The following is a 13,579-nucleotide window of genomic DNA, read 5'->3' on the forward strand; positions in this document are numbered from 1 at the left end:
GTTTCAGGAAGTGAATTCTCAATACAATCACCCGTTGTGATAAATATTAGCGATAGCAATATTACTGTACAACACACAATTCATATGTTGATGTAGTGCCCATTGGTTAAGAATGTTTCAAACGCTGTCTTGAGAAGTCATGTTTTTACCGTCACTTTCTGGCACAAAGAGCACAAAATAACTACAGGTACCATGAGCCTTGAGGTCTGTATCGGCAGAACACGTCACTTTACAGAGAATGATAGAGGCCTCTAATGGCCAAAAGGCCATATTCGCATGGCCAGCGCCATTGAGGGCTTCCACCATGCTTCCGCTATTTTAAAGTAGTCATAGTAGTCAACTGGGTGGGGATTCCTATGGGTTGTTGTTGCCTCAATGGTGCTGCCACCGACGTCGGTGGATATATCCTGACGGATGTCTTGAGATGTTGCTTCAATATATCCACATAATTTTCCTGCCTCATGATGCCATCTATTTTGTGAAGTGCACCAGTCCCTCCTGTAGCAAAGCACACCCACAACATGATGCTGCCACCCCATGCTTCACAGTTGGGATGGTGTTCTTTGGCTTGCAAGCCTCCCCCTTTTTCCTCCAAACATAATGATGGTCATTATGGCCAAACAGTTATATTTTTGTTTCATCAGACCAGAGGACATTTCTCCAATAAGTACGATCTTTGTCCCCATGTGCAGTTGCAAACCGTAGTCAATTTTTTCTAATGGCGGTTTTGGAGCAGTGGCTTCTTCCTTGCTGAGCGGCCTTTCAGGTTATGTCAATATAGGACTCGTTTTACTGTGGATATAGATACTTTTGTACCTGTTCCTCCAGCATCTTCACAAGGTCCTTTGCTGTTGTTCTGGGATTGATTTGCACTTTTCGCACCAAAGTACGTTCATCTCTAGGAGACTTAACGTGTCTCCTTCCTGAGCAGTATGACAGCTGCGTGGTCCCATGGTGTTTATACTTGTGTACTATTGTTTGTACAGATGAACGTGGTACCTTCAGGCATTTGGAAATTTCTCCCTAGGATGAACCAGACTTGTGGAGGTCAAATACATTTTTTCTGAGTTCTTGGCTGATTTCTTTTGATTTTCCCATGATGTCAAGCAATGAGGCACTGAGTTTGAAGGTAGGCCTTGAAATACATCCACAGGTACACCTCCAATTGACTCAAATTATGTCAATTAGCCTATCAGAAGCTTCTAAAGCCATGACATAATTTTCTGGAATTTTCCAAGCTGTTTAAAGGCACAGTCAACTTAATGTATGTAAACTTCTGACCCACTGGAATTGTGATACAGTGAATTATAAGTGAAATAATCTGTCTGTAAACAATTGTTGGAAAAATTACTTGTGTCATGCACAGTCGGTTGACTTGCCAAAACTATAGTTTGTTAACAAGAAATTTGTGGAGTGGTTGAAAAACAAGTTTTAATGACTCCAACCTAAGTGTATGTAAAGTTCCGACTTCAACTGTATGTGAGAATGCTAGTCATTGACTACAGCTCAGCGTTCAACACCGTAGTGCCCTCAAAGCTCATCACTAAGCTAAGGACTACAACTGGATCCTGGACTTCCTGAAGGGCCGCCCCCATGTGGTAAGGGTAGGTAAGAACACATTCGCCACAATTATCCTCAACATGGGGGCCCCTCAGGGGTGCGTGCTCAGTCCCCTGCTGTACTCCCTGTTCACTCATGACTGCACGGCCAGGCACAACTCCAACACCATCATTAAGTTTGCTGATGACACAACAGTGGTAGGCCTGATCACTGACAACGATGAGAGAGCCTTTGGGGAGGAGGTCAGAGACCTGACAGTGTGGTGCAAGGACAACAACCTCTCCCTCAATGTGATCTAGACAAAGGAGATGATCTTGGACTACAGGAAAAGGAGGACGGAGCAACGCCCCCATTCTCATCGACAGGGCTGTAGTGGAGCAGGTTGAGAGCTTCAAGTTCCTTGGCGTCCACATCACCAACTAACTAACATGGTCCAAGCACACCAAGACAGTCGTGAAAAGGGCACGACAAAACCTATTCCCGCTCAGGAGGCTGAAAAGATTTGGTATGGGTCCTTAGACCCTCAAAAGATTTTACCATCGAGAGCATCATGACGGGTTGCATCACTGCCTGGTATGGCAACTGCTCGGTCTCCAACCGCAAGGCACTACAGAGATTAGTGGGTACAGCCCAGTACATCACCGGGGCCAAGCTTCCTGACATCCAGGACCTCTATAACAGGTGGTGCCAGAGGAAGGTCCTAAAAATTGTCAAAGACTACAGCCACCCTAGTCAGAGACTGCTCTCTCTGCTACCGCACGACAAGCTGTACTGGATCACCAAGTCTAGGTCCAAGAGGCTTCTAAACAGCTTCTACCCCCAAGCCATAAGACTCCCGAACAGCTAATCAAATGGCTACCCAGACTATTTGCATCCCCCCCTTCTGTTCTGCTGCTACTCTCTGTTATTATCTATGCATAGTCACTTTAATAACTCTACCTACATGTACATATTACCTCAATTACCGGTACCCCCTGTAAATAGCCCCGATATTGTTATTTACTGCTACTCTTTAATTATTTGTTATTCTTATCTCTTACTTTTTTTTAAAACATTTTTTTATAGGTATTTTCTTAAAACTGCATTGTTGGTTAAGGGCTTGTAAGTAAGCATTTCACTGTAAAGTCTACACCTGTTGTATTCGGCGCATGTGACAAATACGATTTGATTTGATTTAATATGGAAACGTCCGACATCCTGCCCAGGGAATTACCACAACAGTCACTTGGTGGCAGTAGGCCTATACTGCATGAAGTCGGGACATAGCCCCCACACAACCCCCACTGACTGCCTCCTTTCTCTTATGTTATCCCAGAAACCCTATCACTATAATCAATGCTGAATCTCTACCTTCTCTTTATACACTTTATTTCATACTTCTCTCTTTTTAATGGCTCACTTGGCATATGTGACGCACAGTAATGGCGGTTACATTGGAGCCGTAATCCGGATCCGATTCAATGGCGCCGTTTCAAGCTGTGGGTGAGTTTATCCGGTACGATCTCCCTCTGTTACATGCACAGATGAATAGGGGTTAGTTATCAGTATATTTATCAGAAGCTTTGGGTTGTTATTACTATTTGAAACTCGAATGTGGTACTGTGAGAGCAGATTTCCTGCCTCGTAGGGACACATGGGGGCGCTGTGAGACAGAGTTTCCTTTGGATTCTTCACCGCCAGCCTGCAGTGGTTTTAAAGGCTGGAGTTCGGGCCTTGCTTGACTGACAGTGAGCGAAAGCAATAATGACCTCAAGGCTAAATAAGATCCAATCAGCCATACAAATACACAGGAGACAGGCTAGTTAATATAGTTTGTTTATTTGAAAAAAAGTTTCAAACTAAAAATGTTCTGTAAAAATGCATATTCATAGTGTTAATTTCCCCATCATTCATATGGTACACTCATCTCTTATCAACATCATCCTTCTATCATCCCTCGTTTCTCTTTGCCTTTTCTATCGTTTGGAAGGTAGGAATGTGCAGCGGGGTTGCTATGGAACACACACTCTACAAACAACAGGATCACAATTACGGCTTCCCCCCACACAACCCCCACCCAATCGAAATAGAAAACAAACAGAAAGCTATATGATTATCATCGTCACAAAATAAATCTCTTTGGCATACTTCCCCTGCCTCTTACCTCGGTAAAACACACTCCCATCTTCCTCCCCAACCCCCCAAAAATCAAGACAGAAAAAAAACACATCTTCCATAACAACGCACATACTGCGTGGAAACGTCAGTTGCAGTAGCTGTAAAAGGGCGCGGGCCTGCCAGACATGACGTTTTGGATCGTACACACGTTTTATGTTGAAGCACAATGTATTAGTCCACGATACATATGTATTCTGTGTCGGTTGAGTGTCTGTAACTGTTGGTGAGCAAGACCGGTCCACAGGAACAGAGGGGAACCAACCGCACCAGCTGAACTTGTGGTTTAGTGTGCTTGGGAGACCACTCGACTTGGAGAGAGTGGTTGCGGACAAACCTCGGAGGGAGAGGGTGCTTGTCTTGGAACCTCAGACCCAGCAGCAGTCTGGATCATGGACTGGGCTGGGGGGATAGACAGTTATAGGCAGCACTGCTGCTGTTCCAATTAGCCAATTAGCCACCGGTCTCATAACGTGACGAATAGGATTTCTTGTCTGAACTCAATGTTACTAGTTAGTGTTGAGGACTACTGTATGTGGCTCTGCGTACCGCCATGTAAATTATACACATGACGAAAATGTAAAATAATGTGCAAGGTAAATATGCAAGGAAACGTCTACAACCAACACAGCATCTAAAAGTTACATTTCAATTTCCCTCCACATTAACTGTAACAAAGCAACTTTTCATTTTGAGGAACACTAAATTCTTGTTATTGTTTTTTTTAATTTTATTTTTCTTGTGTTTTCTGACAACAGCCCCTGATTGGCCAATGTCTCCCCATGAAATAGGAGTTTCCCTTTGTGAAATCCTCGTTCAGCTGTCCCTCCATGGTGTTCATGCCATTTTCACTCCTTCCATTTTGTGCCTTCAATGGAAGAGGCAGTTATTTAGACATAAGTCATGTTTCATGTGGTCTTAAAATGTTGCAATTATGGTATGTTGAGTTATTCATATGTGTACTATGCAATTGACTATGTAACTACAGAGCTGAGCTGTCTGTGTTTTACAGCCATTCTGGGCGTGTGTGCTGGGGAAAGTACGGGCTGAGTCTGTGCATTAGAGGAGCGCTGTGTAGCTGTGTGTGTGTGTGTGTGTGTGTGTGTGTGTGTGTGTGTGTGTGTGTGTGTGTGTGTGTGTGTGTGTGCGTGAGTGTGAGTATGCATCTATATCACTGACCTTGCACTGTGTGTTAGAGGGGCTCTGGGTAGGCCTGTCGGGGATCATAGGCCATCTCAGGCATGTACTGCTCATGCATCTCTGCTTCCAGTGGCATCCCGTCCACGCCCAGGTCAGAGTAGATGTAGGGGGGGTAGCCTCCATCCAGCTCTGAGCAAAGGAGGGAGAGAGAGATGAGAGAAATATAGAATTCACAGGCCAACAGAGAGGCAAGCTCATCTGGTGTATTGACATTGACTGACAGTGTGCAAGCATCCAAATTATTAGACAGGCAGTCAGAAAGGGGCTTTGCTCCCATCAGCAGACGTTTTCCTGTGACGGATGGAAAGAAGAACAGGAATAACAATCTCTTCACCTTCACCTCTATTCTATTCCATTAATGCTATTTCATACCCTGTTTAATAATGTGAGCACTGCAATATGGATTAAGCGTCAGCAGCGAAAGGACGGATGGTGACTAATGTACCACGCACACGCACGCGCACGCATATTCACACACTGGGGGATATATGAGGGATAGAGTTCAGAATTATAATTAAAGATATTGAGATGAGGAGGATTTACTGTATGCAGAGAGAGGGATGGACGAGAGGAGAGGAAGACAGAGTGGAGATTCACAACTAGGACATATGACAGAGACCTAAGCTTAGCTAGAGAATGACTCCGCATGACTGCAAAGAGATAAAGTAGTGACCGATAGAGCTCGGGGAAAAAAACAAAAGATAAATTCACCAGATAGAGAGAGACAGGGAGAGTGCCAGTGTTTTCTATAGCGGAGAAGTTACGCAATCACAGGAAGGAGGGAGGAAGCATTAGCCGAGCAGTGGAAAAGAGAAAGTGTGTGTCAACTCAGCAGCGTGTGTGTGTGTGTGTGAGAGAGAGAGCGGGATAGAGTGCGGGAGATCGCTTGACGATGATAGATGGCCAGTTAATGGAAATGTAAATGACATGGAAATGTGACCAGAGGGGAAATAGATAGATACCTCTGTGAATTTAATTCCATCCCAGCTGACAACACCCCTCCTCCCTCCCTTACCACCCCCCTGTCACCCTCCCCCTCTCCAGGGCATGGAGGGAGCAGACACATCAGAGAGAAACACACACACACGTGAACACACATGAATGCACGCACACACACACACCCACACCCTCCGCAGTGTGGCCAGGGGGCCGAGTGCATTGTACAAACAGCAGGGGTCCCCCACACTCCCTGGGGTCTGATGGACTGCTGACGGGAAAAGGACAAGACCTGGCTCCGGCTTTCTATAGACACGTGTCTCTGGGTTTCCTCCTCTTCTCTGATGCTCACTACTGTGTATGTGTACGCGTGTATATGAGAGAGAAACTCAATTATTTGTTTTTCTTCCCCCCCAATCATGTTCAAGTATGTGTTTGTGTGTGTGCGTGACTAGTGAGATGAGGGCAGACTTTGCTGTGACATTGCTTGCACGTTGATTTAATGATCACCCTCTGGCACACACAGTCCACTGTCACTCGTCACAGCCACTAACAGGAAACCAATCAAGTGGCACTTAACCTAAATGAGGTCTGACTCTGGTGTGTGTGTGTGTGTGTGTGTGTGTCAATCCATTTCAATCCGTGTGTGTCAATCCATCTCTGCTTCTCTGTCTTCTGGTCTGTGATCTATCTCGCTCTTGCCTTTTTTTGGGGGTGAAACGCAGTAGTGTAATGTAAGATGTTCATTGCAGTAGTATAATTAAGCATTAAGTTCTGAGGAGGTGTGGTATGTGGCTGATGTACCATGGCGAAGGGCTGTTCTTACGGACGATGCAACGCAGAGTGCCTGGATACAGACCTTAGCCGTGGTGTATTGGCCATATACCGCAAACGCCCATGGTTATACCCATGGTATACAGTCTGATATACCACGGCTTTCAGTCAATCAGCATTCAAGGCTTGAACCACCTGGTTTATAATCTAGCATAGTATACAATAGTTGTGTACATTGGTGTATTGTACGATTGGACTGGTCCACACTCACCATCTGCCAAGTACGCAGCTTGCATGGGTACAGCATTGTGGGCCTGGAGAGAAAGAGAGAGATTGAGAAATATTCATGTAAATCTGTACCATTCTAACTTCAAAACACTATACTTTCACCGATCCCCTTCTAAAAAAACAACAGAGGTAGACGTTGACTTTATACCTGGTGCCAACGACGCTCAGTCAGTAAATCTATCCCTTTGGAATTCGATACTTCCTCATGGCGGATGTAGTGTAAACAGTAGACCTGTTTGCTTTGGGCCTCCCTGTCTCCTTTCCCCTTGACAACCTGATGAGTCAGCAGGTTCCCGGCTCGATGTGATTGATTAACATCTGGGCCAGATCTGCCACTAATCCAATCGGTGAGCCTCGATAGTGGTAATTATCCAATGAGCTTTGGGAGCCTGTGGCGATGTGTGGGGCTCGGAGATACTTAGCGTAGTAGGCATGCAGGTTTTGAAATCATGTACAAACACTAGATAGAGTTAGTTGTCGGGTATTCTTTCTTATAGTAATGCAAGCATGGAAGGTAAACATACAGATTGATTACTGAGTGGTATCGACTGTGTTGTGGTGTGTATTTTGAATTTGCTACAGTTCTTCCCTGAAGCAATGAACCTGAGAAATATTGGATTGGTTTAAAGCAATCCAAGGGTGGAGGCCAGTCAAGCCCCTAAAGACAAAGGAGATGAAACTTAAAGGTGTTCAAACAGGGCCAGCCACTACTGATCCCTGTACTGATCGCTCCCAGGCTATAGGCGGCGTCAGAGGCAGAGACTTACCATCTCCCAGGCTATAGGCGGCGTCAGAGGCAGAGACTTACCATCTCCCAGGCTATAGGCGGCGTCAGAGGCAGAGACTTACCATCTCCCAGGCTATAGGCGGCGTCAGAGGCAGAGGCTTACCATCTCCCAGGCTATAGGTGCCGTCAGAGGCAGAGACTTACCATCTCCCAGGCTATAGGCGGCGTCAGAGGCAGAGACTTACCATCTCCCAGGCTATAGGCGGCGTCAGAGGCAGAGACTTACCATCTCCCAGGCTATAGGCGGCGTCAGAGGCAGAGACTTACCATCTCCCAGGCTATAGGCGGCATCAGAGGCAGAGGCTTACCATCTCCCAGGCTATAGGCGGCGTCAGAGGCAGAGGCTTACCATCTCCCAGGCTATAGGTGGCGTCAGAGGCAGAGACTTACCATCTCCCAGGCTATAGGCGGCGTCAGAGGCAGAGATTTACCATCTCCCAGGCTATAGGCGGCGTCAGAGGCAGAGACTTATCATCTCCCAGGCTATAGGCGGCGTCAGAGGCAGAGGCTTACCATCTCCCAGGCTATAGGCGGCGCCAGAGGCAGAGGCTTACCATCTCCCAGGCTATAGGTGGCGTCAGAGGCAGAGGCTTACCATCTCCCAGGCTATAGGCGGCGTCAGAGGCAGAGGCTTACCATCTCCCAGGCTATAGGCGGCGTCAGAGGCAGAGGCTTACCATCTCCCAGGCTATAGGCGGCGTCAGAGGCAGAGGCTTACCATCTCCCAGGCTATAGGCGGCGTCAGAGGCAGAGGCTTACCATCTCCCAGGCTATAGGCGGCGTCAGAGGCAGAGGCTTACCATCTCCCAGGCTATAGGCGGCGTCAGAGGCAGAGGCTTACCATCTCCCAGGCTATAGGCGGCGTCAGAGGCAGAGGCTTACCATCTCCCAGGCCGCAGGGTCGTGTTTGAAGAGTGAGTGGGTGAGCTCCACGGACACACGCTTCCTGTAGTCAGAACTCTTGTCCTCCGAGATACGGAAGAGAACGGCTGCCGCATAGGTGGCTGTGAGGGAGAGGTCCGGGAGAGACATGGAAAGAGGGAGTGGGGGAAAGAGGGCGAGAATAAGGAAGAGATATCAAGAGGTTGTTTGTCATTGCCTCTATGCTATGACAGTTATGATGAGTACTCAAAATGCTAATGGGGTACATTGAGAAACATTGAGAAAGTGAGATGGGCAGAGAGAGGTGGGAGGCAGAGATATAGAGAAATTTAAAGAGACAGAGAGTCATGTTTGATTAGTCAGCACACATTATTAAAAGGAGATGGAGAGAGCCCAGGGAGAGATAGAGAAAGAGGTCATATTTGTTTGTAAGAGGTCTGTGTGCATATGCTTGTGAGAGAGAGCGAGAGAAAGAGAGATAAAATAAAGTGTGGCTTATGGTGTGTTTGTTTGTGAAGACTTGTGTGTACACTTAGAAAAAAGGTTTACCAAAAGGATTCTTTGTTTGTCCCCATAGTAGAACCCTTTTTTGGTTCCCAGGAGAACCCTTTTTGGTTCCATGTAGAACCCTCTGTTGAAAGGGTTCTACATGGATTTCAAAAGGGTTCTACCTGGAACCAAACGGGTTCTACCCAGTACCAAAAAAGGTTCTACAAAGGGTTCTCCTGTGGGGACAGCTGAAGAACCCTTTTAGGTTCTAGATAGCACCTTTTTTTCTAAGAGTGTAGGAGTGTCACGTGTGTGTGTGTGTGTCTATTTGTATGTATAGTATATGGGACTGTTTTGAAAGCCCAAGTCTTTAAAGAAGATCCATTTGATTGTTTGTTGAAAGTCCAAGAGTCCAAGTGCTATATAGAATCCACTAAAGCGTAAGCTGCTGCTTATGACGAGACTGACCGATGCCCTCGTTGCTGGAGTGCAGCAGCTCCATGAGCGGGGCGGAGGCTCCCTCTGCGTCGATCATCTCCGCAGACTGCTTGTCCAGGGCCAGCTCACACAGCACCCCCGCAGACACGCGCTTCACGTTCTCCACGTACGAGTACAACAGCTACGGACGGATGGAGAGAGGGAGGGAGAGCTCAGACACATCTGCTGAAATACACCAAAACTCACAAGTACACACACACACTCACTTATTTTCACTCTCTTTCCCACGTTCTCTCTCTCTCTCTCTCACACGAGTGCATACAACACCAACTGAGAGTTTGGTGTACTAGACATTAACCTGTACAAAGAGTGGGATGGTCTGCATGCTGGCGATCTCTCCCCTGTTGACGGGGTCTCTGGCCAGGATGTGCAGGGCTCCTGTACAGCCCTCCACTATCTCCTCCATACGAACACCATCCTGGGAAGAGAGTGGGGAAGAGATTTAGGAAGTGTGTGTGTGTGTGTGTGTGTAGTATGTGTAACTTTGTGGAATCCTCTGTGGGATGATACATTGACGCATGGGTTTGTTTTCAGCACTTAACATTGTGTGTGTGTGCGTGTTTTTGTGTGTGTGTGTGTGTGTGTGTGTGTGTGTGTGTGTGTGTGTGTGTGTGTGTGTGTGTGTGTGTCTGATCCACTTCACGTAAGCTGGTTTGACAATCTTAACAATACAACAGCTGGGCACCATTAACTTTGACACTCACTTCAAAACCCTGTAAAATGATTAATAGACTTGAGAGGGTGTATTGGCGTGTATGTATCCTGCCTCATGTTTAAGTAAACCATTTACAGACAACGAGCAAGGGGAATGGGCCTGTTGTGCTTAGTAATCCTTTTTGGCTTGCCGGAAAAAGCTGACAGGTGAAAACCCGAAACAGGTGGGAGCATATGTCTGCAACCTTCTGCTGAGAATCAGTGAAAAACTCCCTGGTTGTCTCTCACAAACGCCGCCTACATTTCCTATTTTCCCTCAAACCGCAGCTCTCTGTCTATGCGTGTGAGTCTTGTTGTGCAGCTCAGAGTTCAAAGTGGGCCAGTGGACTGAAATGGATCTCTGTCACTGGGTCTCCCTATAGGCCATCTGGCCTAAACCGGGTTGGAGAGGTCTGGAACGGGGCGTGTGCTGGAGCTGTGGCATGGTGTTGCCCACTGGACTATCCAGCAGGGACCCTGTGTGACGCATTGCACCCCTTTACCGAGTCTGAAATACAACCTACTTGTTTTACAGCGTGAGGAACTGTTTCAAACACAGAGAATGCAGTCTTGGAATTTGTGTGATTTGATGTGCAGAAGTGTTGAAAGAATGTTTGCCTTGAGTGCTTCTGTGTATTTGAATTCTGTATTTGGCTGAGGTGATTGTGTGATGTGGCTAGCATGTAATGGAGTGGATTCATCCGTGGTACGTGGGTTGCAAAGGAGGCGACTCCCTCTGTATAAGTGCTGTAACTGTGAGTGACTTGCATATTTGTGGTGAAGGTGACATAACTTCTATCATTATGGATTATGACAGTGTCATTCCTGTGATAGTAGAGTCTTATGTGTTGAATGGTGTCGTGACTGACCTGGTACGTCTGCTGAGAACTGGAGGCGTGTCTCTGGGTGTCCTGGTGAGCCTTCAGCAGCAGGTTGACCAATCGGGGGATGGCTCCAGCATCCCTCAGTGGGGCCTGATTGACTGGGCACAGGGCCAGGTTACGGATCAGACCAACCGTGGCCTATGGGAAAGAGAGGGGAGGCGGGTTGAACGTAGCTGTATGGAAAAAGCATCAATATAATCTCTGTTACTGCTACAATACCTTATACACAAATACATGATATACTGCATGATTATGAGAGTGCATGTATGAAAGCATACAGTACACATCTATTAAGGACTTGGCACTGCAGTGTGGCGCTCATGTGAAAGAACGCATAAGATATACACCTATATGTGCGACTGTGCAAGCGATGCAAGCTGCGGCAATGTAACTGCAGTCACATTTAACAGAACGTGAGATGCCATCTCCTGAAAGGATGGTCTGGCTTACCATAACCCTGCCCTGTCCTCTGATGTTTCCTCCCATTTCACATACCCCGACCCCTAGCCCCAACAGGGGCCAGTAACATCTTATATAAAGTCCCCTATTAAAAACCACATCATTCATTTCACATCATTAAATAACAATAGCCCCTTTATTAAAAGAGCTCCGGCTGGATTGAGAATCCTCCACTGGTGTGTGCTGTGATGGAGATCGGGTTGCCTAATTCTCCACACACACACATGCACACGCACGCACGCGCACACACACACATTTCCTGCTGTCTGTCAATGAGGAGTGCAGATCAGGAGGAAAATTCAGGCATGGCTTGTAGCGTCTGCCTCCGTACCGCACACACACACACAGAGACAGAGAGAGACAGAGAGAGAGACAGAGACAGAGACAGAGACAGAGACAGAGACAGAGAGAGAGAGAGAGGAGAGAGAGAGAGAGAGAGAGAGAGAGAGAGAGAGGAGAGAGAGAGAGAGAGAGAGAGAGAGAGAGAGAGAGAGAGAGAGAGAGAGAGAGAGAGAGAGAGAGAGAGGAGAGAGAGAGAGAGAGAGAGAGAGACGGTGGAACGATTGGCTAATTCAGACTGTAAATTAATTATTAAATCCCGCTTAGGCACAGACATGTATGTGTACGCAGTCACGGATGAACATACACACGAGTGCATTCCAGCATTCCCAGGTAAATATTTATATGGCTCTCTCTGCTTATCCATATGGGTTTGGACAAACACACACACACACACACACACACACACACACACACACACACACTCCGCCACAGTATGAGATTTAAATTCAGAAGGCGTAAATGAGTGATTAGGCACAGTTTGGTGCAGAGAGACCTTCTGGCTGACGTAGAGCAGAAGGAGGCAGAGATAGAGGAGTGTGTGTTATGGAGAGAGCAGTGTGTGTGTGAGGGAGCTAGCTGTGTGTGTGTGTGTGTGTGTGTGTGTGTGTGTGTGTGTGTGTGTGTGTGTGTGTGAGGGAGGGAGAGAGAGAGAGAGAGCAGTGTGTGCGTGTGTGTGTATGTGAGGGAGAGAGCAGTGTCTGTGCGTGTGTCATTCATGTTCTTTGTGTGGGAACTAAATACTAGTCAATCAGAGCTAATGAACTCAAAAAGCCTAATATCCCCCAAATGGGAAGTGTTGTATACATGGTCAAGTAATCGGGAACAAGGTACCAATACATGGATAGCTGGCTACCAACAGGCCTTAGAAAACCACAGCACCTTCCTTTCACTTGGCGCAGAGGACGAGAGACGTCCATGTTTACCTGGTGCTACAGATGGGGGAGATGTGTCACTGGAGTCATGAAGACACACATCGCCACTTGTCAAGTGTACATGCATAGGCCTACATGCACACACAGAGAGTACAAATACTCTTAAATTGATTACTTTCCTCTGTCCTTTAAGACATATGACGGGTAGAAAAGACTAGATGGCTGCCTACCATAGTGCTTTTACTCACTCATCAAATACTTTCAGATCAGAATTGAAGGAAAGGACACAAAGAAAGAACACCTCGATGGACTATTGGGACACAACCGCGACACACAGAGAGGCTAGTGCACATCGGGGTAAAAATAAAGGGCCATTCTTGTGGACCAGTGCCCATGGGAACAGAGCAGGACGGCAAGACACACAAGCACACTCAACCATTGAAGGGTTCTGATCCGATTGGCATGAATTCAAGCGTGCTTCACGGATGCTGCTTGCTGGGAGCGAATCAGAGGAGCATCTCGAAACCAATCAGACACTGAAGCACGGGGTTGGAGGGGGAAGGGAAACTCACCTTCCTTATCATACTAGTTAACTGTCTAGATCATAAGAGAGGAAAACTACCAATCATAAAGCAAAGATGACATTAATTGGTAGGTGGTATTTTTAAAACAATGATAATGTAGCATTGATATTACTATTACTGGTATCCAACTATTGCTATACTGTATTACTATTGATATTACTGTTATGCCTACTATCA

At 46.7% G+C, this 13,579-nt stretch overlaps 1 protein-coding gene across 2 annotated transcripts in view; it reads right to left on the reverse strand.

Annotated features, from left to right (window-relative positions):
- Positions 1–3,359: 3,359 nt before the first annotated feature.
- The window catches only part of LOC115197121 (junction plakoglobin), a 74,509-nt gene continuing 64,289 nt past the window's right edge, over positions 3,360–13,579 (reverse strand). For both annotated transcript variants that reach the window (XM_029758346.1, XM_029758356.1), the window contains exons 10-16: positions 11,131–11,283; positions 9,867–9,986; positions 9,539–9,689; positions 8,582–8,703; positions 6,896–6,938; positions 4,894–5,043; positions 3,360–4,582 (exon numbers count right to left, since the gene is read on the reverse strand). In XM_029758346.1, coding sequence (XP_029614206.1) covers positions 4,907–5,043; positions 6,896–6,938; positions 8,582–8,703; positions 9,539–9,689; positions 9,867–9,986; positions 11,131–11,283 — 726 coding nt within the window. In that variant the 3' untranslated portion in view covers positions 3,360–4,582; positions 4,894–4,906. The remainder of the gene's footprint in view (positions 4,583–4,893; positions 5,044–6,895; positions 6,939–8,581; positions 8,704–9,538; positions 9,690–9,866; positions 9,987–11,130; positions 11,284–13,579) is intronic.

The sequence above is a fragment of the Salmo trutta genome, chromosome 1 (genome assembly GCF_901001165.1).
Source record: "Salmo trutta chromosome 1, fSalTru1.1, whole genome shotgun sequence".
Taxonomy (NCBI): Eukaryota; Metazoa; Chordata; class Actinopteri; order Salmoniformes; family Salmonidae; genus Salmo; species Salmo trutta.